Source organism: Canis lupus, chromosome 15, assembly GCF_003254725.2.
Source record: "Canis lupus dingo isolate Sandy chromosome 15, ASM325472v2, whole genome shotgun sequence".
Taxonomy (NCBI): domain Eukaryota; kingdom Metazoa; phylum Chordata; class Mammalia; order Carnivora; family Canidae; genus Canis; species Canis lupus.
This window is the reverse complement of record NC_064257.1, coordinates 9,387,343-9,411,611: the sequence shown is the minus strand read 5'-3', so window position 1 is coordinate 9,411,611 and position 24,269 is coordinate 9,387,343. Positions and strand designations below refer to the sequence as shown.

At 42.7% G+C, this 24,269-nt stretch overlaps 1 protein-coding gene and 1 long non-coding RNA gene across 8 annotated transcripts in view; one reads left to right on the top strand and one right to left on the bottom strand.

The window, feature by feature from the left end:
- LOC112642477 (uncharacterized) overlaps positions 1–24,269 on the top strand; it is a 61,090-nt gene that overhangs the window by 18,898 nt on the left and 17,923 nt on the right. Inside the window, exon 4 of one of the 2 annotated variants that reach the window (XR_003125273.3) lies at positions 5,704–5,718. The exons of the other annotated variant lie outside the window; for it this stretch is intronic. This is a non-coding gene — a long non-coding RNA (uncharacterized LOC112642477). Of the gene's footprint in view, positions 1–5,703; positions 5,719–24,269 lie in introns of those variants that run through there. 2 annotated transcript variants of the gene reach the window in all.
- Positions 12,105–24,269, bottom strand: part of RAB3B (RAB3B, member RAS oncogene family) — an 82,660-nt gene continuing 70,495 nt past the window's right edge. For 4 of the 6 annotated variants that reach the window (XM_035699077.2, XM_049094294.1, XM_049094293.1 and 1 more), the window contains exon 5: positions 12,105–22,508. In XM_035699077.2, the coding sequence (XP_035554970.1) occupies positions 22,321–22,508 (188 nt within the window). In that variant the 3' untranslated portion in view covers positions 12,105–22,320. The remainder of the gene's footprint in view (positions 22,509–24,269) is intronic. The other 2 variants (XR_004805134.2, XM_025420081.3) reach the window with 2 other exon arrangements.

The window sequence follows — 24,269 nt, the reverse complement described above, 5'->3', positions numbered from 1 at the left end:
CATATATCTGATAATAGATTAATATCCAAAACACATCAAGAACTCATACAACTCAATAGCAGCAAATAAACAAAGATATACAAATAGCCAGCAGGTATGTGAAAAGATGCCCAAATCACTAATCACCCAGGAAATACAAATCAAACTACGAGATATCCCCTCACACCCATTAGAACAGCTATTAAAATAAAAAATAAAAAACACGAAGTGTTGGTGAAGATATAGAGAAAAGGGAAGGAACCCTTGTGCACTGTTGGTGGGAATGTAAATTGGTGCAGCCACTGTGGAGACAGCAGTGTGATCCTCAAAAAGTTATGAAAAGATGTGATATCCACTTCTGGCTATTGGTTCAAATCACTTGAAAAGGTATCTGCACCCCCACATTCACAGCAGCACTTTACAATAGCCAAGGAAACAATCTAAGTGCCCACTGATGGATGAATGAATAAAGAAAATGTTGTGTGTACACACACACACACACACACACACACACACAGTGGAACATTATTCAGCCATAAAAAAGGAGATCCTGCTATTTGCAACAACACAGTTGGACTTTTCTTTCCTTCGGGTGTCCACAGTACCGTGGTCATCTACAGCATCTTTATGGCATGTCTTTAACTCCGCTGTAAAATTGAGTGGTTCATAGATCTCTTTCCCCTACGAAACTCCATTAGTCCAGGATTGAGTCGTAGAATCCTGTTTCATATCCTTAGCTTTATTTACTACCATAATTGGTAGCACACAATAAGTGCTCGGTATTACTTGGTGAATGGGCGAATAACTCAATGCTCCTAGGAAATTATTTCCTGAGTTTTATCTCAATTTGTCTCTCCTGCAAATTTTCCTCTCCTCCTCAAGAAGGCAAGAAAATTACTCTGTTACTTTATTGATTACTTTTCTTGTTTATTCACAAAGCCTGGGACACAATAGGTGCTTACCAAATATTTGTTAAATGAATGAACTAACATCAAGCAATTATAGTCCACTGGCAGCCTAGCACAGTGGAGGTTGTGGCGTCAGATTAGGTGGATTCAAATCCAGGCTCTAAAGCTGTGAGATGTTGAGCAAGTGACAGATGCTCAATGTGCCTCAATGTCCTCATATGTAATGAGGATAATAGAACTTATTTCATAGGGGCTCCTGGGAGGCATCTGCCTTCGGCTCAGGTCATGATTCCAGGATCCTGGGATCGAGTCCCAAGTTGGGCTCCCTGCTCAGTGGGGAGTCTGCTTCTCCCTCTCCCCCTGTACCTCTGCTCATGTTCTCTCTCCCACTCTATCTCAAATAAATAAATAAAATCTTTAAAAAAAACCGCTTATAGACATAAAAGAATTGTGAGAGCTAAAAATGCTGGCTGGCTCATGGTAAGGGCATAACAAATGTTATTCGCTGAAGGTAGAGAGGCACCTTGGAGCCACCATTATTTCTTTTTTAAGTCAGTATGTGAGGCCTAGTACACAGGGCATTACTCTGAGGCCAGCCTCCTAACACTAGGCAAATGAGTAAGTCTCAGACTTTAGAGAACCTAAGAAATAACTAGTTTAAACATCAAAAATGCAGATTCCTAGGTCCACATTTTGAGGAACACTGAACTAGGCCCTTCACAGATCAACCTGATCATTGAAATTGGCTTGATATTGCTACCATGTCCTTGACCCAAGGACTGAACTTTTACTGCTTCTGAAGAATGGATCCCAGTTAGCTCTAAAATTCAGTCTCTCATGATCAACATTGTTTGCTCCTGCCAGATGTTTCCTCAATGCTCACTCTCTCAACAACATGCTGATTTTCATCTCCTTACTTTGACTAGTTCTTCAGCCTGAAATACTGAGAGTTAGAGATATAGAGCATGAGGGGGTGGGGTGGGGAAGGGGCAGAGAGATAATCTTAAGCAGGCTCTACTCCCATCCTGGATCTCACCACCCTGAGATCAAATTTAGATCAAAATTAAGAGTCAGACACCTAACCAACTGAGCCACTTAGCCACTGCTGAAATGCTTTCTTTTCAGTATTTTCTTTTCTTTTTAAGGTTTTATTTGTTTATTCATGAGAGACACACAGAGAGAGAGAGAGAGAGGCAGAGACACAGGCAGAGGGAGAAGCAGGCTTCATGCAGGGATCACACCCTGGGCCAAAGACAAGTGCCAAACCGCTGAGCCACCCAGGGATCCTACTTTTTCAGTCTTTTCTATTCAACTCTTTTCCATCCACTAAGATTTGGCTCATACAACTCCTGCTCCTGGCCCAGTCACATGCACCTTCTCAGAAGCCCTCCTTGGCTATTTTACTTGGACCTCCTCTCCTCCCCATTCTGAGAAAAATAACCTCTTTTATTCTTTGCTTGTCCATCTATGCTTAAAGATTCAGTGGAGGGGCACCTGGGTGGCTCAGTAGTTGAGCATCTGCCTTTGGCTCAGGTCGTGATCCTGGGGTCCTGGGATCGAGTCCCATGTCGAGTTCACTGCATGGAGCCTGCCTCTCCTCTGCCTGTGTCTCTGCTTCTCTCTCTGTGTCTCTCCTGAATAAATAAATAAAATCTTTAAAAAAAAAAAAAAAGACTCAGTGGAGTGTTTCCTGTGAAAAATAAGGTCTTTCCAAGTTTATTTTCCAGATGGGCATCCATCTTTTATTAGTGTACCGAGAGGGTTTAGCTCGCAAAACTCATTACTGATTCCAAAGCTGTACTATGTTGTCAGCATCTGTCTCCATGAAACTAAAGAGCCTATGTGATATTTAGACTAAAAATATAATAATCTAAATTTTTTGACTCAGAGTTTCTGTTAAAGAATAAGAAAAGTATGGTGGTAGACAAAACAATCTGTTTTAGGGCTAGTCTTGGTGAAGGTCCTAGTTTCTGAAAGTTGGAACTGGTCTTTATTACCAGCGTCTTTGTATCCCCCTGCAATACCAAGCAAAATACTTTGCATCAGTATGTATCCAATATGTAAATGATTAAATCATGGCCTGCTAATCCAAGTTCTTGATTTTGTTGTCCCACTGGATAAACATTAAGGCCTGGGGAGTATGATTTACTTGTGTGATGAATTGTTCAAACATGAGATGAAAGAGAAAGCATAAAAGTATGGCCCACAAGGTGACTGTATTTAGAGATAGGGCCTTTAAGAAGGCATTTACAGTTGGGATCCCTGGGTGGCGCAGCGGTTTGGCACCTGCCTTTGGCCCAGGGCGCGATCCTGGAGACCCGGGATCGAATCCCTCGTCGGGCTCCCAGCATGGAGCCTGCTTCTCCCTCTGCCTGTGTCTCTGCCTCTCTGTCTCTCTCTGTGTGACTATCATGAATAAATAAATAAAATCTTAAAAAAAAAAAAAGAAGGCAGTTACAGTTAAATGAGGTCATAAGGGTGGGGCCCTAATGCACTATGACTAGTCTTCCTAAGGAAAGACACACCAAGGGATGCACCTAACAGAAAAGGCCATGTGATGACACAATGAGAAGCTGGCCACCTGCAGGCCACAGAGAGAGGCCTCAGGGAAAACTAAACATGCCCACATTTGATCTTGGACTTATAGCTTCCAGAAAATAAGAAAATACATTTTTTTAAGCCACCCAGTTTGTCATAGTTTGTTTATAACAAGCCTAGCAGACCAAGGTAAACTTTAATCTACTTTCTAATGGGAGCAGAATTGCCCCAAAGCATGTTCAGTAGAACTTCAGCAAAGTATTGATGGAGGCCCTGAAGAGGTTGTCCAATGGTCAATAACCTTGAGAAACATAGGGTTGAACAAATTAGAGCGGATTCTCAGGTTGCTGACGTATGTTCTGGTTTCCCAAGAGGACAAAATAGTATGTAGCATTTGCCAAACTTCCCTGACCATAGAGACACCATCTTTTTGGGGGGAGAGTGGCAATGCATGGTCTTTCAAGACCAGCATTTTGCAGGAAACAATTTAGGAAATACTTATAGTTTTGGGGTGCCTGGCTGGCTGGCTTGGTCAGTAGAACATACAACTCTTGATCTTAGGATTGTGAGTTCGAGCCCCTCTTTGGGTGTACAGATTACTTAAAAATAAAATCATTTTAAAAAAATAAAAAATACTCATTTATAGTTTTTATCTTGATCATCCTGTTCTTAGCTATCCCATTATTCACCATCAGGATCTAGACAGATGTTGAAGAACCTTTGAGAAGGGAGTCTGGGTTTGCTTCAGATGAATTATTCCCTCTAATGGCATATGACTCTTCCTGGAGGTCTGTCAAGCTTGTTCCTTCAATGATCAACCCAGAGGAAGAAGTGGTAATGACCAAACCCGAAAGAAGAATAGTTAAAAGGAAAGGACTCAAATCTAACCTAATTTCCTACATGGAAGTCAAACTACACTGCCAACCAAGACATTTGTAAATATTTATTGTTTTTTATTCCTTTTATATTTCACTAAAATTGTTGGCAATAAAATCCTTTAAAAAATAACTCTGAGCTTGCAGTGTAAGGAACAAAAAGGTGAAGAGGGAGTATATCTAATTCTGTAGCCAGATTGAGAGAGGGATGAGGTGAAAGGGTGGCAGGATACCCCAAACCCAGAGCGTATGGCGGTAACAACCACCAGGAAGAGGGAAAAGGAGACTGAGTCTGTGGTACTTGTATCAAGGAAGACAGAATTAAAGAAATTCTTTCTGGCTTGTACAATGGGATTTTAGAGTTTCTTAAAAAGTGTGAGGGGTGCCTGAGTGACTTAGTTGGTTAAGCATCTGACTCCTGATTTCGGCTCAGGTAATGATTTCAGGGTGGTGAGATTGAGCTCCATGTTGGACTCTGTGCTCAGCAGAGTCTGCATGAGATTTTCTCTCTCTCTCTCTCTCACGCTCTCTCTCTCTCTGTCCACACCCACTCCACAAGTGCATATGTGTGTGCTCTTTCTCTCAAATAAATTTTAAAATCTTAAAAAAAAAAAGTGAGTGAGGATTTCTTGGTTCTGTCTGTATTGTGGATAGAGAGGTCCTACGCCAAAGTTAGATATCCACTGGGTTAATATTCAACACATATTTATTTAGTACTTGATGTATCAACACCATTCTAGCAAAGAAACAAGACAAAAATCTGCCTTCCCAACCTTTCATTCTAGTGGGAGTTTATTTTATTTTGTTTTTGTTAGAAGATATATATACAAAAGGTCCCACAACATATGGGACCATATTAAAGAATAATCATAAAGCAAATACACATCTGCAAACAGCCCATCTTAAGAAATAGAATACTACCAGTACATAATGAGTTCCCCATCTGGCTTTTTTATATCATGTTTACACACACACAGACACACACACACACAGAAGTAATTACTATCCTGAATTTTGTGTTAACAAAATTTCTTTGCTTTTCTTTATCAGTTTTTCTGCAGTCTATACATCCCTAAACATTTTCTTTAAATTTTTATTTATTATTTATGATAGTCACAGAGAGAGAGAGAGAGGCAGAGACACAGGCAGAGGGAGAAGCAGGCTCCATGCACTGGGAGCCTGACGTGGGATTCGATCCCGGGTCTCCAGGATCGTGCCCTGGGCCAAAGGCAGGCGCCAAACCGCTGTGCCACCCAGGGATCCCCCTAAACATTATTGTATCAGTCAGGGTCTTGGCAGAAAACAGGTAGCACACTCCAATTAGAATATAAGGAGGCAGGGTATTATACGAGTACTCTAGGATATTATTTTGAGTCTAGTAACAATGCTCTTTACCACCCTAGGATTGAAGGAGGAGAGGAGGGAGTAGCTACCAAAAGTAAGAAATAGTGGGCTGTGTGGAGAAGACCGCTTGTTAGGAACTGAGACTTTGAGTGGAGGAAATCCAACCGACTCACAGCAACCCACAGTGAGAGTACCAGAGAATTAAATACCCGGCCCCATTCTCCCCTAGTTCTCTAATCCTCCGCTGATGCCTACCATCAGCCAAACCTAACCACAAGCCAGAAGTCGAAAGATTCAGTCCGTGCAGCTCAGCCTCCTGGAAATAGAATTGTGGAGAGGGAATCTGGAGGGGCAAACTGAAGATACTCAGCCTAAGTACATTGCTTACTTTGCTTTTTAAAGTCTACATAAATGGAGTCATACGGTATGTATTCTTCTGTGACTTGCCTTTTTTGTTTATTCATTAGAGTTCAAACGTGTAGATATAGTTCATTCATATTCAGTTCTGTGTAATATCCCATTGTATGAATCTATTATGATATACTTATCCATTCTACAGTTGATGGGCGTTTGGATTGTTTCCAGCTTTTTGTTAACAGATAATACCAAGCTATTTTCCAAAGTCATACAGATTGACACTCCAGATAGCATTAAATGAAGCTTCCTGTCATTCTACCATCTCGTCAATACTTGGTATTATCAGACTTTCTAACTTTTTGTGAGTTTGATAGGTGGGAAATAGTATCTTTGTGGTTCTAATGTTCATTTCCTTGAACATTTTTGCGTGCTTATTGGCAATATATGTGATTATTTTTTTCTTTTGCTCATTTGTCGATTATATTATAAATACCATCTCCCCCTAAGTACCTTGTTTTTTCACTCATGATATTGTATCTTTTGGTGTACAGAAGTTACTAACTTTAACACAATTGAATTTATACTTTTTTTCCCTTTGTGGTTTGCACTCTTTAAAAAATTCTTTTGGGATCCCTGGGTGGCGCAGTGGTTTGGCACCTGCCTTTGGCCCAGGGCGCGATCCTGGAGACCCGGGATCGAATCCCACGTCGGGCTCTCGGTGCATGGAGCCTGCTTCTCCCTCTGCCTATGTCTCTGCCTCTCTCTCTCTCTGACTATCATAAATAAATAAAAATTTTAAAAAATGTTTAAAAAATTTTTTTTAACTACTCTGAAGTCATGAAGATATTTCCTATTTTGTCATCTAAAAGGTCCATTGTTTTACATTATACTAAAAGCTTTAAGTATTTCACAGTTAAGTCTTAAATCTACCTGGAACTAATAATTGTGTATGGTGTAAGGTAGGGGTCAGATTTATTTTTCCACACACAAATAAATTTGAAAACAAAATTTCCACACCAATTTTTGAATAGTTCATTTTTCCCCCAACTGGCTGCAAATACCTTCTGTGACAAAAATTTTGTTTCAATATATGTATTAGCGTTTTCCTGGATTCTCTGTTTATTCTGCTAAACCTGCCACAGTGCCTGAGAGTCTACTCTTAGGGACTTCAGCTCCTGAAGACTTATTTGATATTAGTTCCTCTGGAGAGATTATATATTAACCAATATCTTTCAGATTATTTTAAAGGAAGACTACTTCATTAGTATCTATCGGGATCTGAGAGTGTGGTCACTTTAACATTGCAGTAATGTTGGAGAACAGGATCTAAGTCAACATGAAAACTCTGGTTACCTGAAGGGTGATGCCTTTTGCAAAGGGGAGCAAATGAAAGAAGACAGAGAGAGGTGACCCTGATCCTAGTAGCTGAGGAATATTTATGCAAATCTAATCTGCCAGGATGAGCAAGTTTGTGGAGCAGAAGTATTTCTAGAATCATATTTTCAAGATATGTAAAGAAATCTGCTTATGTGAAGATATATATATATATCATGTTTTATATATGTGTGTTGAAAAATAGCTATTCTTATTTTTATAGCTGTTCTTTTAAAGTCAGCTAATTGAATCATGCATAGATAACCCAACTATTTAATTTAGACAATTGCCAGTTGATTCACAGGCATCCTGTATACCATGACAGGCAGGAAGACACCATTCAGGAAGGCATGGAGGCTTCCCTTTCAATAGGCACAACTGCGATCTAGGCAGCTCTTACAAAAGCTGGAAGCTTGGAAAGACAGTTCCCCATAGGTGCCTGATAGTGGACTCTGGATATCACAGCCACCTTATCCGTGAAGAAAAGTGGGGGCAGGGGGAAGAGTTCTCCAACTTAAGCAGACTGTATAAGTATTAGGAGAGGATTTCAATAAGACCTTTGGCCATGAAGGGCTTTAAGCTTGTGACCACACCTCAGCAAACCATTGCCTTCATGGCCCCCTCCAGAACTAGCTTGACTGTGATTTTTCCATGTTCTTAACACCCTCCCAAAATACCAACACCACCATCACCCTTCAGCTAAAAATCCGAGATATCAGCAACTTCCCTGTCCAGCAATCATCCCATCTTTTCAGAACAAGCATTCAATTTCCTTCATTCAACTAATGATCATTGGACACCCTTAATGTGCTGACACCTGTGGAAATCAAGGGATCGAAAGAGAAATGAAACCCTCCTCCCTGACCTCCAGGGGCTCACTCTTTAGTGGTGGCAAAGAAAAACTGGCTGGGCCCCAGATCACGTTTGTTTCTTAGAGATTTCCCCAGTAGTGTTCCATAAAGCACCGATGCAGGCACCAAGGCCAGAGGTGTCTGAAACATGGGCAGTTGAGAGAAATCCTTTCCTCTGCTTCCGTGACACTACTAGAGGGGGTTGCTTTGGGTGTATCTCATGTGGGAGACTGGGTCTGATTGAAGAGCTGGTCTCCAGATTCAGTCCCTGTGCCTGCTGCTAGCGTGAATTCCCTGACCAAGCTGAAGTTCTTCAGGATGTGAAGGAGGACAACACCCTATCCCAGTGCTACATGTAGCCACGAATTACCTTGCTTTATAAATTGACCCTCAGGGCCATTTCCCCAGGCACACGCCTGCCCAAAGGAGGACAACTAGATGAAAATTTCATGCCTAATAGACTCGAACAACTATTCTCCTTCAATACTGTCTTGATTTTTGAATCAGTCCACTGGCTCTATCTCTTTCCCTTCTCTTGGTGATTTTATTCATTCAAAAAGGATTTGTATTAGGAGGCAACATAGTGTCATTGTTAAGGGCAAGGACTCTGGGGTTTCAGTCCCTGCTCTACATTTACTAATTGTATGGCCTTAGGAAAGTTAAATACCTTCTCTGTTTCCTCATCATTATGAGGCTAATAATAATATCTACCTCCTAAGGATACTAATGAAATCTATCTAATAAAGTAGTGAAGATTAAATTAATATATAGGTCAAGGACTTAGAATGGTGCCCAGAACATAGGGAGCACAGTATAAGTGCTAGCTAGTATTGACTATCACCTATGTGCCAGATGATAATTCCAGCTCTTACATAAACATCTTTAATCCTCATAATAACCCGATGAAGTTGGTACATTCTACAAATGAGAAGTAACAAAAGTTTTAAGTAAAATAGAAGTAAAGTAACTTGCCAAAGGCTCTGAGGGTACAGCAGTGAACAAAATAGTCAACGTCCCCACTGTCATGAAACTTTAAACAAATAAAATAATTCCATCATGATTAATGCCAGGAATAAGACAGTAAATAAAACAAAATGAAGTGGTATGATAAAGTTGGGGTATACTTTTGTGAGGAGTGACGTCCAGGGATGCCCTTCTCTGTCACTGGCCTGTGTCCACAGCCACCCTGGTTTACCTCAATACAGCTCAATAACTCTGAATCTTGCAAGTGAGTCTATTGGAGTCTCATTTCCTAGTTTAACTAGGTTTCCAAACTCCTTATGCACATTTGCCTACTGCTTGTCTGGTTTATTTTTCAGAAAAACTATGTTTATTTCACAGAAACATGTGGCAATCTACTCCCACAACTAACCGGGAAATTACAGTATAACACAGTAGGTTCTATGGCAAAGGAAAACAAAGGGGGATATGGTTCCCCAGAGGAAGTACCTAACTCAGTTTGGGAACCAAGAGTAGAAAGAACAACATATGCAGAGGCTCAAATCTAAAGTGTGCCCCAGTCCTCCTCTTAAACCAAGGAGAGGTTGCCCCTCACTTTATTGGCAGCCCTCACTCTATGAACTACTACCATTTGAAAATAGTATTTATTCTCTGTGTGAAGGTGAAGGTAAAAGGCACCTCCAGGGGACTCTTGGGCAGTAGGACCCATGAGCAGGCCCAGATTTTCTGTTGGGATCTCTGGGATGACCTGGACTGTCCATACCTTCTAGCAGGACACGGGGATAGAGAAGAACCATATCTTCAGGATTTCTGCTAGCTCACACAGCACCTGTATTAGTATCCAAAGGATGCTTCACAAAGTGCCACAAACTGGGGGGCTTAAAACAATAGAAATGTATTCTCTTACAGCTTTGGAAGCTGGAAATCCAAAGTCAAGGTGTTAGGAGGGTTGGTTTCTTCTGAAGGCTTTGAGGCAGACTCTGTTGTGCACCTGTCTCCCAGCTTCTAGTGGTTGCCAGAAATCTTTCGCCTTCCTTGGTGTGTAGCTGCATCACTCCAATCTCTACCTGCATCATCACATAGCCTTCCTCCTTGTGTCTCCTCTGTGTCCAAATTTCCCTCTCCTTTCCCTTATAAAGCTATCAGTCATTGGTTTTAGTGCTGACCCCAAACCAGTATAAGTTAATCTTAACTTGATTACATCTGCAAAGACTATTTCCAAATAAAGTCCCATTCTGAAGTACCAGGGATTAGAACTCACATATGCCTTCCGGAGGACACGGTTCAACCCACTGCAGCACCTTTTGCAAACTGGAGAGATAAGTGGCCCCTCCGGATGGCTTGGTGAGCAGATGACACTTTTGTGTGAATCACACAAAAGAATCCTTCCTCCCAACAGAGGCAACTCCACACCAGGGCACGAAGCCCTGCACTTAGAGCCAAGGCTGTATTTCAATCCCTTGGCGGGCACACACTCTATCCAGCTATATACACCGACCCTGACCGCTCTGTACTCTGCTGACTGCCTCAGGTCTGCCCCCCCATCCCTGCGCACTTTATGTCTTCCATTCCCACATCCTAAGGGCAAAAGCCATTTTTGTTCTCTTCTGTCCAGTTTTTAAATGTCTTTTGTGCAATGATCTGATTCTGTATCTCCTGTGAATAGCTGATATTTTCGCCTAGGCAGCATCCATTCTTTTCTTCTCTGGAAAAAGCACCCTCATTTTTTTTTTCCCGAGCAACCACTTCTCTCCCACTTTCAGTTCATCTGGTTTGAGAAGTTCTGACCCCAGCCTCCCACTCCTGAGATGGAGTTGGACAAGATCTAGGCTTAGCCAATCAACACCTCACCTTCTAGCATAATTGATCTCAGAATAGGTACATGATCCAGGACTTTTGCCAAAACAATTAAAGCAAAGACTGTTTAGATGGCTATATTGGTAGGGTAAGCCTGGAGTGTACTGAGAATGAAGCCAATCCGGAGAATACTGATAACATAATTTAATCACCTAGTTCCAGATGGGTCTGAAACTAAATATATCACTGGGCTTTACGATAACATGAGCTAACAAATTCCCCTGTCACCATGACCTCTTTCTTTTCTTGTGATTATTTAAAGTGGGGCTATGTCACGCGCATTAAGGAGCACGTGATGTGAGGAGCACTGGGGGCTACACCATATGGTGGCCAATTGAATTTAAATTTTAAAGAAGTGGGGACAGGTCACTTAAAATCAAAGGAATCTTGACTGATACAGAATCTGACACTTCTGTCACCCCTGCTCTGCATTTCCACAGCCCTTCATCCTCTCTGGCCCACCAGGGTCTCCATGCCTGAGTCCTGATGGACGAGAAGGAGTTAAGCAGGCTGAAGAAGGGGAAGGGCTCCCTACCACACTGTAGTGGGAATGGGCGAAGAACTAGACTGAATTTGCTGCCTTCTTAGACTTGTTATAGTTTGGGGGCATTGGCAGGTGGGGAATGGGTTCTGCTACTTTCCAGAGCCATCAATTGTGTCTCCATTTTGTTTCATTCTCTTGTGGGCTCATCGCTGTCTCTCCAGCTCAGCAGCCTGGCTTCCACATGCTGTCCAGCAGTATAGCCTAGCCCTCTGTTGGGGTACACTGTGCTCCCCAAGACACAGGGTCTCCAGAAGTACAAGTTGATTGGCTGTCCCTGGCCTCTGGCAGTGCCAGTCCTTCCTCCTCCTTGAAGCCTTTCCGAGAGTTATACTCATCCCGATTTCCCCCTATCTTGAGTCAGTCATGAACTTGCTTTGCCCATCATGAACTTGAATACTGCCTTGTATTGTGGCGTTCTTGTATTGTGGCTTTCATTGCAGTTCCTTCCTAAGATCTCAGAAGTCTACCCCCAAAGTTGTTAGCACATACCCAGGGAAGAGTCTCTCCATACATGAGGTACAGTTCAGATGAACTTTAATGCACATGCCATCGTTGCCATTACAATAAGGATAGGAGATACATGAAGCTAAGCCAGTCTGAATCAATAAAACATATCAACACAGAAGAGGGAGACACCACAGATATTTGCAAATGGGATCTTCCCTCTTGTTACTGTGCAAACGTGTGTGTATGTATATCTTTGCATTTGTACAAGCTCACAATACCACATAACATTTCATATATCACTTCGAATAGCTGTCAGGACACAGAATATAGGGAGAATAAAAAAGCATGAAAACATCTGCTTAGCTAGAACCTTATGGGGAGAGATAGGAGCGTTATTATTCCCTTTTCTGCTCAGTCCTCTAGAGGGAGAACTCCAAATTTGCTAATTGCTCCTCCTGAGGACTTCTGTTCAGCCTAGGCTGGCATGAGACCAGCCCAGTCCCTGGTTGAATAAATTAGAAAGAGCAACTGGAGGAGTTGAAAGTGGTGTGCAAATTGAGTAAGGTGACATTTCTCTGTGTGACTGCCGAGACCATCAGCCTCTGGGCCATGATATGAGGAAACTTCTGTTCTAAGGTTTAACTGTATTAAGGGTGTGGGTGTGTGTGTGCCTCTCCTTTCTTCTCTCCCACAAGCAGAGAGGAAGCCAGATGTAGGCACAACTGATGTTTAGGTTTTCTCTTCAGCTACCCCCAATCTCCTCAAATGGGCAGGGCTCAGGATCAGGACCTCTCACTCCTTGGGCAGACTCTCTTGTTCTAAGACCAACCAACCACTTGCTGCCTTCATTTTGTAGTCTTGAGTAGGTTGCTTCAGGTGCAGGCCTCAGTTTTCCTTATCTGAGTACTGGGAATGATAAACCCACATCACAGGGTTATGTCAAAAACCATGAAGCTTCACTGAGAAAGTACTTTGGGAACTGCAAAGTGCCAAACACACAATTGATGATTTTTGTTATAATATACTAGTCACTGTACAAATGGACTCTACTGCCTGCCTCTCCTGAGCCCCAACCCCATCCACAGCATGTCGGCCTGACATTTCTCTGTGAGGTTAGGTTCCTGGGACCAAAATGTAGGGTAAGAGGGGAAAGCTGGTAGAGGTGGAAGTGACCCTTGGAATGACTCTGGAGGGTGTGCTTTCATTCTGGAATGAACACTGCCTACTCCCAGCCCCTCATGCTGTCTCCATTTTATACGTCCACAACATTTCATAGTTTCTTTTGATTCTCACAACTATTTTGTAAAGTAGGCAAGATTATTAATCTCATTTTATAGATGAAAAGATGTGTCCTGTTACACAGCTAGTACGTTGTAGGACTTAAACCCAAGTCTTTTAGAACCCTGGTTTTCTGAGCACTGGGGTTTTGTTTTGTTTTGTTTTGTTTTGTAGTAAATGCTACCCCCAGTGTGGGGCTCAAACTCATGACCCAAGATCAATTTCACCAACTGAGCCAGCCAGGTACCTGTTGGTGGAGCATCTTTTGACAAAGGCTCCAGGACACTTTGCCTAATTGAGACCTTGTGTAGTACAATAGTCAACACATGTTCAGCACCTACTATGAATGCCAGGCTCTGCACTAAGGGCTTTACACTCATCCCCACATTTAATCCTCTCAACAACCTCTGGAGGCAGATATTATTCCATTTATATAGGAAGTAATTGAGGTATCATGAGTAACTTTCTCAAAGTCACACAACTGTTTTGTGATGAAGATCTAAGGACTGAACCCAGATCTCTTGGACTATAAACCTTATGCTGTTAACCACTCTACCACACTGCTTTCTCAGTCTTCATCCTATAACTTGATGTTTGGAGGGACTAGAAGACAGCTCAGCACAAATCTCTCAGCCCTTTAGTTTCCAGCCTCCCAGCTGAATGACAGAAATTACCCTCAAAAAGATCTTACCCAGCTCAGCCTGATGCATGTCTGGTGCTAGATAAATTCATTTCCCCTTGAATTGGAATGCATTTCTGGCCCTTAAACATGGCTGCCTAGTGTTGCTTCTCACTTGCATATGTCTGTGTGCTATTCTCAACAAGCCTCATCAGAGATTCTTGTTGTTAACCTTTAGGAACCTCTGGCCAACTACAGGCAGACGAGGACCACCCAGAAGCACTTAATTGCTAATGTGCTTTCTGGGAGCCTCAGAAACCAAGGCCACAAGCCTGGCTGATTGATGAGGGCAGGGAATCCACACAGCCTTGGCTATTTTCATCCTACCCAAGAAGAAAGAAGGCTTTCACAATGAAAGGATTCCTGCCAAAATCCTGTTTGCCACTTGCAGCTCTGACAGAAAATGGGCCTAAAATCACAGAGTATCAGCTCCAAGAGGGCCTACAGAAATTATCTAGTCTAAACTCATGAAGCCCAGAAACAGGGAGTGACTTAATCAGGGTCACACAGCCTATTAGCTTTATCCCAGTCCATTGGTAAAACTCAGGAAGAAATGAGTCAGAATCTGAAGGGTGCTGGGAATCCTAGTCACACCCCTCAGGGACTTGCTGATTTACTGTGCCAGACGTTAGTATTTCTATGACATGATTTTGTAGCAAGCAAAGGAAACTCTATTCAAGTCTCCCATAGACTTCCTGTTTAGGTATTTGCTGTTTGGCCACTTCAAAATTATAGAAGAGAAGCTGACAAAACAGATGTCACACAACTCAGTCTAGTCAATTGTATTATCAAGATGGTGGGTGTCACCAAGTTGCTAGACATAGAACAGATGTGGAGAAAGAGCAGCAGTGATGTTAGCTGTTTTGTCTAGTGTTTGAATCCCTGGGAAGCTAGTCTCTGTGTGGACCAGTAACCTAACCGTAGGAACCTTTGTCTGTGCGGTCATCAGTGTTTGTGGAGAACTACTTATCACCTTGAGAAGTCTCTTTTCCTCCTTTATTCAGGTACATGAAGAGAAAATGGTGAAGAGAGTGGGGTGTGTTCCAGATTATACAATGCCTTCATCAGAAAGTCCACAGAAGTGGAATTTTTCTGAAAGACTCAGTGTTTAGAAATTAGAATTACTGCACTTTGGAGCTGGGAGGATGTATAAAGGAGAAAACTGAAAACCAAAGAGGGGACAATATATTTTTGGTTATTGTTAAGAACTTAACTCCAATGAGCAAGACTAAATGAGGGCTTTACTGAAAACATATACTGAGGTTTGTAATAAATCAAAGGAAGATGTGATTCCACATCTTCCTCAAGACGCTGGAATCACAGCTGAGAAAGCCACAGAACACACTTTCTCATCTTATGCCTCTGTCTGCATGATAGCCTTGTTTTCCCCTCATAGATCAGCATTCTACACATTGTTTGAGGATAGGTCATCACAGTTTTAGAGCATGCATCCTCACAATATCTGCCACTTAGAAGGGAAGAAAATAGCTCCAATTTTTTCTTTTTAAATCCTAGGGAAGAATTCTGATTGGCCTTGGTTGGTCACATACTCACTTTATTGACAGTCTTCACTAGAATCACCTGGTTTGGATGAAGGTATAGCAGTACTACAAAAGAAAAGATTACTATTTCCAGAAGAAATTCTGGGGAAAAGTGATAGCTGGCTATTACAAGAAATTATTTACCAGGAGTCCTATAGTAAGTTAGGGGCAGATTCAGGGCTAGAAAGAGAATTGATGAAATAACTTTTATTAATAATAATTGAAGTCTCTGGATTCTTTTCATGTGTGGTATTAAAGTAAACCCCAGTGTTACTGAATTGTTCATTTATTTATATTTTTAAAATATTTGTGTTGTGTGGAGGATGGACTGTAAAAGAGCAAGTGTGCACTAGGGAAACTGGTTAGGAACTCTATGGTAGCTCTCCAGAAGAGAAACAAGTGGCTTGAACCAAGATCATGGCAATGGCAATGGAGAAAAGTGGGTGGACTTGAAATACGTTTTAAAAGTAGAGTCACAGGACTTGTTGCTGGATGTGGACAGAAAAAAAGAAAGAAAGAAAGAAAGAAAGAAAGAAAGAAAGAAAGAAAGAAAGAAAGAAAGAAAGAAAGAAAGAAAGAAAGAAAGAAAAAAAAAGAAAAGAAAAAGAAGGAATTAAGAATAATATCGAGGTTTCTGTGAAGACTGGGGTTGAAATAAATTTGGGGCAGAATTAAGAGTCCCAAGGTGGAGATGTTAAATTTGAGACATGGAAATATCTACTGGGCCCTGTGTATACATGTCACTACCAAAGACTTGGCATCTAAAGCCACAGGACTAGATTAGGTTGGGAGCAGAGGGCCCAAGTGTTTTTTTGTTTTGTTTTTTAGATTTTATTTTTAAGTAATCTCTACATCCAACGTGGGGCTCAAACTTACAACTCCAAAATCAAGAGTCACATGCTTTACTGACTGAGCCAGCCAGGTGCCCCTCAACTATTCTTTGAGTCATCTTTTCTGCATACACTGAATCCTTCTGCTGGGCTTCCCACCAGGAATCTCAGGTGGGAATCACAACCATTATTATAGTTAATTCCATAGAATGAGATTCCAGATTCATCCCTCAGGGAGTAGCTAAGAAATGAATGGTGAAATATGCATCAAAACTCTATAGAGAAGTTTCTTTCATTCTTTGGACAACTAAACAAATGGTGTGACTGCCCTGATGTAAACTATTTTGATGTTTCTCTTTGGGGATAATAGATTTTAAGACCCAGGGAAATTTATCAGACTTGGTTTCAGATAACTTATCATTGCTTCCTTTGGTGGGTTGAAAAAATGGCCACAATACTTTACAGCTCTTCCATCAAGGGACAGCATCTATTTTTCCACCCCTTGTATGTGACTTGCATTAGTCAGTGGGACACTGGCAAACATGATACAGAGGCTTGAGAAGTATCTTCTTTGGAGCTTGCCCTCTTGCTGCTGGAAAAACTTCTAACACCATGTGAACGAGGCTGGGCAGCCTTCTGGAAGATGGAAACACATAGAGGGGCACCTCAAGCACCCTAGTCATTTCAGCTGGGACTCCAGGCATGTGAATGAAGTCACTCTAGACCTCCCAGCCTGAGCCAGAAGAATCACTCAGCTAACCCACCGATTTATGAGAAATAATAAATGTTTGTTTTTTCAAGTCACTAAGTTTTGTGGTCATTTGTTATGTCCCTTGGAAGACAGTAATTAACTCTGAACCAGGCAGTCTAAAGATATTTCACAGGTACAAATGTTCTGTCACTCTTACTCTTTTTGGAGGATCTGTGTTTGATTAGTCATCAAAGGTTTGAACTAAAAAACGAAAGCTTGAGGAATATAAAGCAATGGCCAGTGGATAGCAGAAGTATTTGGGGGCAGTGGAGTCTTCCTAGGACTCTTGAAACAGCTCCACAAATATGATTTAGTTTTCCCAGTTGTGTTCTCACAGAATGATGTACCTTTACTTCAGAGCACTTTTTAACCGTATTTGGGTATTTTACAATGTCTAGGCTACACCACAAGCTACTAGACTACAAGCCTCATGAAGGAAAGGCTTGTGTTTAATGTGCCATTGATTGTATCCTGACATATTAGACACTTACACATACTAGTTCACTTATTAAATGAGTAAATACAAATGAATAAATCTTCATATAAGGGATAAAGACCTTAAAAAACATCGCTTAACAGTATTCATATCTCAGGGGCCTGTCTCGGGTGCAATCCCAGGCATAGGCTGATCCTCCAACTGAGACAGGTAATCAGGGGTAACTTCGTAGAGATGCAGAATCTGAAATCAGTGAGATCCCAGGACACTGGTTACTATAATTCCTTCTCCTTACCCCAAACTATTGGCAAACAAACTCAAATAAACATTCCTCAAGACACTCAAGGAATCTTGACACCCAAGCAAAGAGCCCTGGAGCAGGAGCAGGTGATGTGAACTTGAAAGTCAGGTCTGGGAGATATTCATATCATTCTGTGGAGATTACAAGGCTGTGGTCACAAAGTAATTGAGACCAAAGGACTCTCACTACCACTGCTCCATATACTCTTCATCTGAGAGACAATCTGAAGAGAGAAATTGAATGAGCATGATTCAGAAGTGAATTCAAATGATATTACTAAGTGACTTGAACACGTTAACTTTTCCAAGGCTATGTTTCCTTGACTGCCAAATTGGGATATTTTAGAAACAGCACCCCCATGAGACTATAGGTACCTTGCAGGCAGGGATCATTTGTTTTCATATATATGTATCTAGTGTTTAACAGAACCAGGTCACAGTAGATACAAAACAGATAAATTTCTACCTGGAGGTGATCCAAGACCGGGTCCTGACTCCATCACTGACATACTCTCAGAGTAGACCTTAGGAAATTCCCTTTTCTTCCATGGACCTCAACCCTCCTCTTTGTAAAATGAGGATCCGGGACAAGATTTTCTCTAAGCTCCCTTAGAGCTTATATTTGACAAGTCTGTGGCCATTCAGTGCACCCAACCCCATTGCTGCTCCTAGCTGTTAATTAATGCTACAGACTGAGGAGACGATAATAAGTCATAAATCACTCTGTATATACAGATACATATGCATTTAAAACATTCTGTGAATAGCTATAATACTGTATTGCACTTTTGGCCTACTTTTGCCTCTTTTGAGGTCAAGAGTTTTTGTTTTTAAATCTTTTTTTTTTTTAATTTATGATAGTCACACACACAGAGAGAGAGAGAGAGAGAGAGAGGGGGGCAGAGACACAGGCAGAGGGAGAAGCAGGCTCCATGCACCGGGAGCCTGACGTGGGATTCGATCCCGGGTCTCCAGGATCGTGCCCTGGGCCAAAGGCAGGCGCCAAACCGCTGCGCCACCCAGAGATCCCTTAAATCTTTTATTTGGATTGTTAAGCAAGATGAAAACCAGGACGAGTTGCCTCTAACATACCACGCAGCTTGAACCTTGGTAGCTAATTGCACTATTATCGTGATTGAGGAACATTGCACTGTAATCAGCTGGAAGCTCCTGCCTTCCACGCTGCAGAAACAAGGTCACAGAGCAGGGCTGGGGAGCTGCCCTCTAGCCAGCAGCTCTGTTTGTTGCCCAGTAGAAGAGTTTGCCACTATTACATTTAACTCTTGATTCTGTCCGTTGTGAAGAAAATTGCTCTCTTAAACTGGCTCCTGATTTTAAAGAATTTAATAATTTTAAGTAAAAATTTCAATCCTTGCCTAGATATCCAATATGAAAGAAAAGATTAATGGATATATGTACTAAAATATCCAAGGGTCACGAGGAGCTCAGTCTGAAATCCTAGTACTAGGGTGGATGGGTGTTACTGCCCAGAAAAACAGTAATTATGCCTGACCTGTATTGATTTGACAGTGTAAAAAAGCACACCTAGAGCCACTGCCTATAAAGAGGTCACATTCTTCTGTGGTCAAAGAAGTTAGCCAAGTCACTCCTGCAAAATGTCCCATTGCTGAAGTAGGGAGGCTGCTTAAAGTCCTGCTTGACAGCTACATAAGATTTGCCTGACAAAGGCAGATACTGCGACTTGGGCCTGAGAAACACTGGACAATTTTTGCTCAGGCTCTTGGAACCTGGTTGCCTCAGAGACTGACTCCAGAAGCATTAGACATCCATCACTTTGGATTAGTCTGAATCGTTGAGAGATTTGCTAACAGAGAAGAAACATAAGTCTTTTCTCCAGTGGACTTAGAACCTGATGGCCTTGGGATCGAGTCCTAATATGAGTCTAATACTCGCTAGCTGTACCATGTCTCTTAACCTTTTTGGGTCACAGTTTAATCTATTAAAAATGTAGTAAAGAGTAATGTGGTGGAGAGCACAGACCTTGGAGCCTACTGCCTGAGTTTGAACCCCAGTTCTACTATTTACTCATTATGTGGGGTTAGGCAAGCTAGAGAATCTTTTTTTTACCTTATCTTCCTCATCTTTAAATGAGGTTGATTGTAGTGCCTCCTTCACAAAGTTGATGAAAAGATAAATAAGTTAATACATGTAAAGTGCTTGGAACAATGCTAAGTACAGAGTGCGCATGGCACTGGTGTTAGCTACAACAACATTGGGGTGATAATCTTCATCTCTTAGGTTTATTTTTCAGATCAACTGAAATGATAAAGAGTCACAGAGTTATTAGGACTAGAAGGGACCTTAAAGATTACCCAAATAACCCCCTCATCTTATAGGCAGGAAATCAAGACTGGTCCAGAGTCATGCTTGATTTAAGGGCAGAGTCCAGGACTCCTGATTTCAAGTCTTTAGCATGGCATTGAAGAAAGCAACACCTCCATGGAGCTGACTCTGGAGGGTCCTTTTATGTTGTCAGTGGACCTATGCCAGTTAATGCACTTTCCTAGGAAAATGAGCTGCATTTGAAATGGACAAGAAACTTCGAGGAGACTCCCCTCTCCCCCACCAAAACTTCTAAGGTGGTGTGTTAGTGCAGCGGGAACTGGAGATTTGGGCCAAGCCTGGGAGGAAAGATTTTCAGGAATCATTGCTAGTTCCATGTCATTATTTCAGCTAAAAACCAAACATATGCCAGGTCTTAAGAAGCTAGAATCCATTCAGTTTGTTTCTGGTGTCAGAGGGTTTTTCCTGGTTGTGATTTTGGTTTGTTTTCTCCTTCAGGTGTTTAATTAAGCAGTTTTCACTAGGAGTGGCTTCACATCCACTCCTCAGTAGAAGCTAAGATTTCACTCCCAGGAGAATGAGTTTGAGATTGAGACCTCTGAGTTCAGTTCCCCTAATTTTGTTAGGGTCATGCCCTCTTAGATTTATTCTGCTTTGAATCACCTTCCCAGTTGGACTACTCAGGAGTAACTGAAAGATGGGTTGGAAGAAAGGGCAAGATGAGGGGAAGATACTATCAAGAATGGCAGAGCTACTTAACTCAGAGAAAGGGTGGAGGTCATGATTTCTGTTCTCAAATCAGCCAAGGGTCTCAAGGGTCAGAGGGAACATAGACTGTGAGGTCTCTGGCAGCAGAGCTGGGACAAATGGGGTGAGAAGAGGAAGAAGAATTTCCAAGGGAGAGATTTCAGCTTAAAGCAAGGAAAACTTTCTGATATTGCGAGCAGCCCAAAGGTGGTGTAGACAATAAGCTCCCATCCTTGCCTAGAAGGTATGTTTTAGAAGAAAGATATCTGGGGGGCGTCTGGGTTGGTTCAGTCCATTAAGCATCTCAGTGTCATGGATAGAGCCCCAAGTTGGGCTCCATGCTTAGCAGGAAGTCTGCTGGAGACACTCTCTCTCTCTCTCTCTCTCTCTCTCTCTGTCTCCCCACCCCCCACCCTGCCACCGCTCACTCTTTCTCTAAATAAATAAATAATAAATAAATAAATAAATAAATAAATAAATAAAATCTTAGAAGAAGAAGAAGAAGAAAGAGATTTGGTTGTGAGCCCTGGCAGCCACTTATCGGAGATGTGAAGATGGAAATGGACTAGTCAGACTAGGCAACTCTAAATGTTTCCAATTCTGGGAGTCTCAAAAACAAAGGCTAATTTCATGGAATTTTCACAGTTAAAACCAGCTGGAAAGCAGCAAAATCAGAAAGTCATGACCTGTTCCTTTATCTTGCCTGTTTCTCTTTCCTTTCTCTTCGTCTTTCTTGAGCTTACTCTCTTGCTCTTTTATATAGCAGGAACCTTTGACATTTTGCAAGGAATGATCTTTTCTTTTAAGTGTATTTCTGACTCAGCCTTTGCTCCTTCAGCATCATTAGAGAGTCTGAGCTCTCTGGAGATTAGCTCTGGCCTGTCACCACAGCAACTGCCCAGGCCCTGTGGGCAGCCGCAGTAATGGGCAGAGGGCTTTGAGAGTCAAAGCTTGGCTTGCAGTGAGAGGAAGCCCCACAGGGAGGCTGATATGAAGCAACTATGTTGTGTTATGAGGACGTTTTCTTAATAGGATTAGCTGTACCAGTAGGACTTACTTTCCCAGGTGGCCAAGCCCTGAAAAGTGTCTTTTGTCAAATTTTGGTAAATGGAGGAAATCTTATTTTAAAGGCAGAAAAGAAACTCCCTTTCCTAGTCCCTGAAATGAATCCCCTCTGTAAAAATGGAGTCTTCTTCTGTAAAGTGGATCTCTACCCACGTGTGACCTGGTGGTCAGTCTAGAGCTGGGTATCTGTAAGGGGGGCCACCCGCAGAGACCTCAAGGGGGAGACTTCCGCTCTGCTGCAGGCAAGAACAGCAGCAACTCAGCTTGATTGGGGCTCGGGGTGGACGGAGCATAACAGGCGAAGCAGGGGGGCTATGGGGCCACAAGAAGGGGAGATCGGGAAGGTGGGCCTTGCCTAACATGAGCAGTTCTGCTGCAGCAGTGGTGGGGTGTCTGAGAGACGGGTGTTCTTGGAGGTGCCCAACGTGGAGGGGTCTGTGTCCAGCGAATCAGACATTTTGTCACAAATGGCATCTACCAGGCGCTCGAAGGCCTGCCTCACGCTGATGTTCTCCTTGGCGCTGGCTTCAAAGAAGTCAAACCCTAAGGAGAGAAGAGAGATAACGGTAAGGATTTTTCCCTTCCTTTTTATGCCCTCTGGCCAGAATACTCTAGATTAATACAGCCAGTGCAAGAGTGAAGCAAGGAGACCTAATTCCATGGCAGAGGAGTCTGCTTTAAAGAGATGCTATAGGGGCACCTGGGCGGCTCAGCCAGGTGAGTGTCTGCCTTCAGCTCAGGTCAGGGTCCAGGGGGCTGGGACCAAGCCCCCTGTCAGGCTCCCTGCTCAGCAGGCGGTCTGCTTCTCCCTCTCCCTCTCCCCTTCTCCCCGTTCATGCTCTCTCTCTCTCTCTCTTTTAAATTAATAAAACCTAAAAATTAAAATAAAATAAGAAAGAAAGAAAGAAAGAAAGAAAGAAAGAAAGAAAAGAAAAGAAAAGAAAAGAAAGAAAGAAAGAAAGAAAGAAAGAAAGAAAGAAAGAAAGAAAGAAAGAGAGAGAGGAGAGGGGGCAACGAAGGCGCAGGGCAGGGATTACTGCACCGGCTGTAGTCAGATCCCGGCCCTACCTTCGGCGGCGGCTACGTTACCCCAACGAGTCACCTAATTCTCTTTATGAATCAATGTCCTAGTTTACCTTCCTCATTAAACGAGATAACGCAGGTATACAGCGCTGTGCCTGATGCAGAGTGGGGTCATTATATGTTTCCTGCAAGAGTGAATTCTTCCAAATGTGTATACAGCACCTCACAGTTTTCCACAGCCTTGATCACGTCCATTATTTCATCTGCTCCTCGTGTCACCCCTGGGAGAACAAATGTCTGGGCAGACCCTCTCCATTTCACTCCTGCAGACGCTGTGGCTTAAAGAAATAAGCCGACTTGCTCCAGATGCATAGAGAAGCCAGTCTGAGAAGTCCAGGCGTTGGCCTTTCTGACGGGATCTCCCTCCTCTTTGCCGTGCCTTCCCCTCGCCTCAGCCTGGCCAGCTCTAGTCTAAGGTCTGGGAGGCCCAAGATCCACAGCGGGCAAGCAGCTTCACTCGCCCTTTCCGCCCTGGACACACTGGCTTATCTCCACTCCACGAGGTTCTTCCTCCTGGATTCCCCCGGAGTTCCCCCGTGGCTCCCCTCCCCACACGAACTCAGCAGAAGGCACGCGGAGGACTGCACCTGAGGCCTGAGATAGTCTTGTCTGTTTTGTACCTTGAGATCCTTAAGGACACTTGCTGTGACAATGAACAGAACGTGGTTGTCCTGGGAGACATAAGAAAGGTCTCCCGATTCAGACCAAGTGGCTGCTTTCTAACTGTGGAATTTTGGCCAGGCTGCTGGCAGTCCTTCCCTATAGGTCCCTGCCCCAGCCTCCTCCCTCCTCTTTTGTCCATCTTCCTTTCTCTTTTCTTTTCCTTCCAGGTCCATCTTTTTTTTTTCTCCTCAAAAGCTTTTCTCTTCCCTTTTTTTGGTGTCACTCCTTCTTTTTCCTTTTTTAATTTTTATTTATTTATGATAGTCACACAGAGAGAGAGAGAGACAGGCAGAGACACAGGCAGGCTCCATGCACCAGGAGCCCGACGTGGGATTCGATCCCGGGTCTCCAGGATCGCGCCCTGGGCCAAAGGCAGGCGCTAAACCGCTGCACCACCCAGGGATCCCCACTCCTTCTTTTTCCTTATGTTCCTCACACTTTCTCCTTGGGATTCTTTATATTTATTGAGCACCTACTAAATGTCAGACACTAGGCCAGGAGCTTTAGAAATACTATCTTAATCCTCACACAGCCGGTGGGTAAATATAATCATGTCAG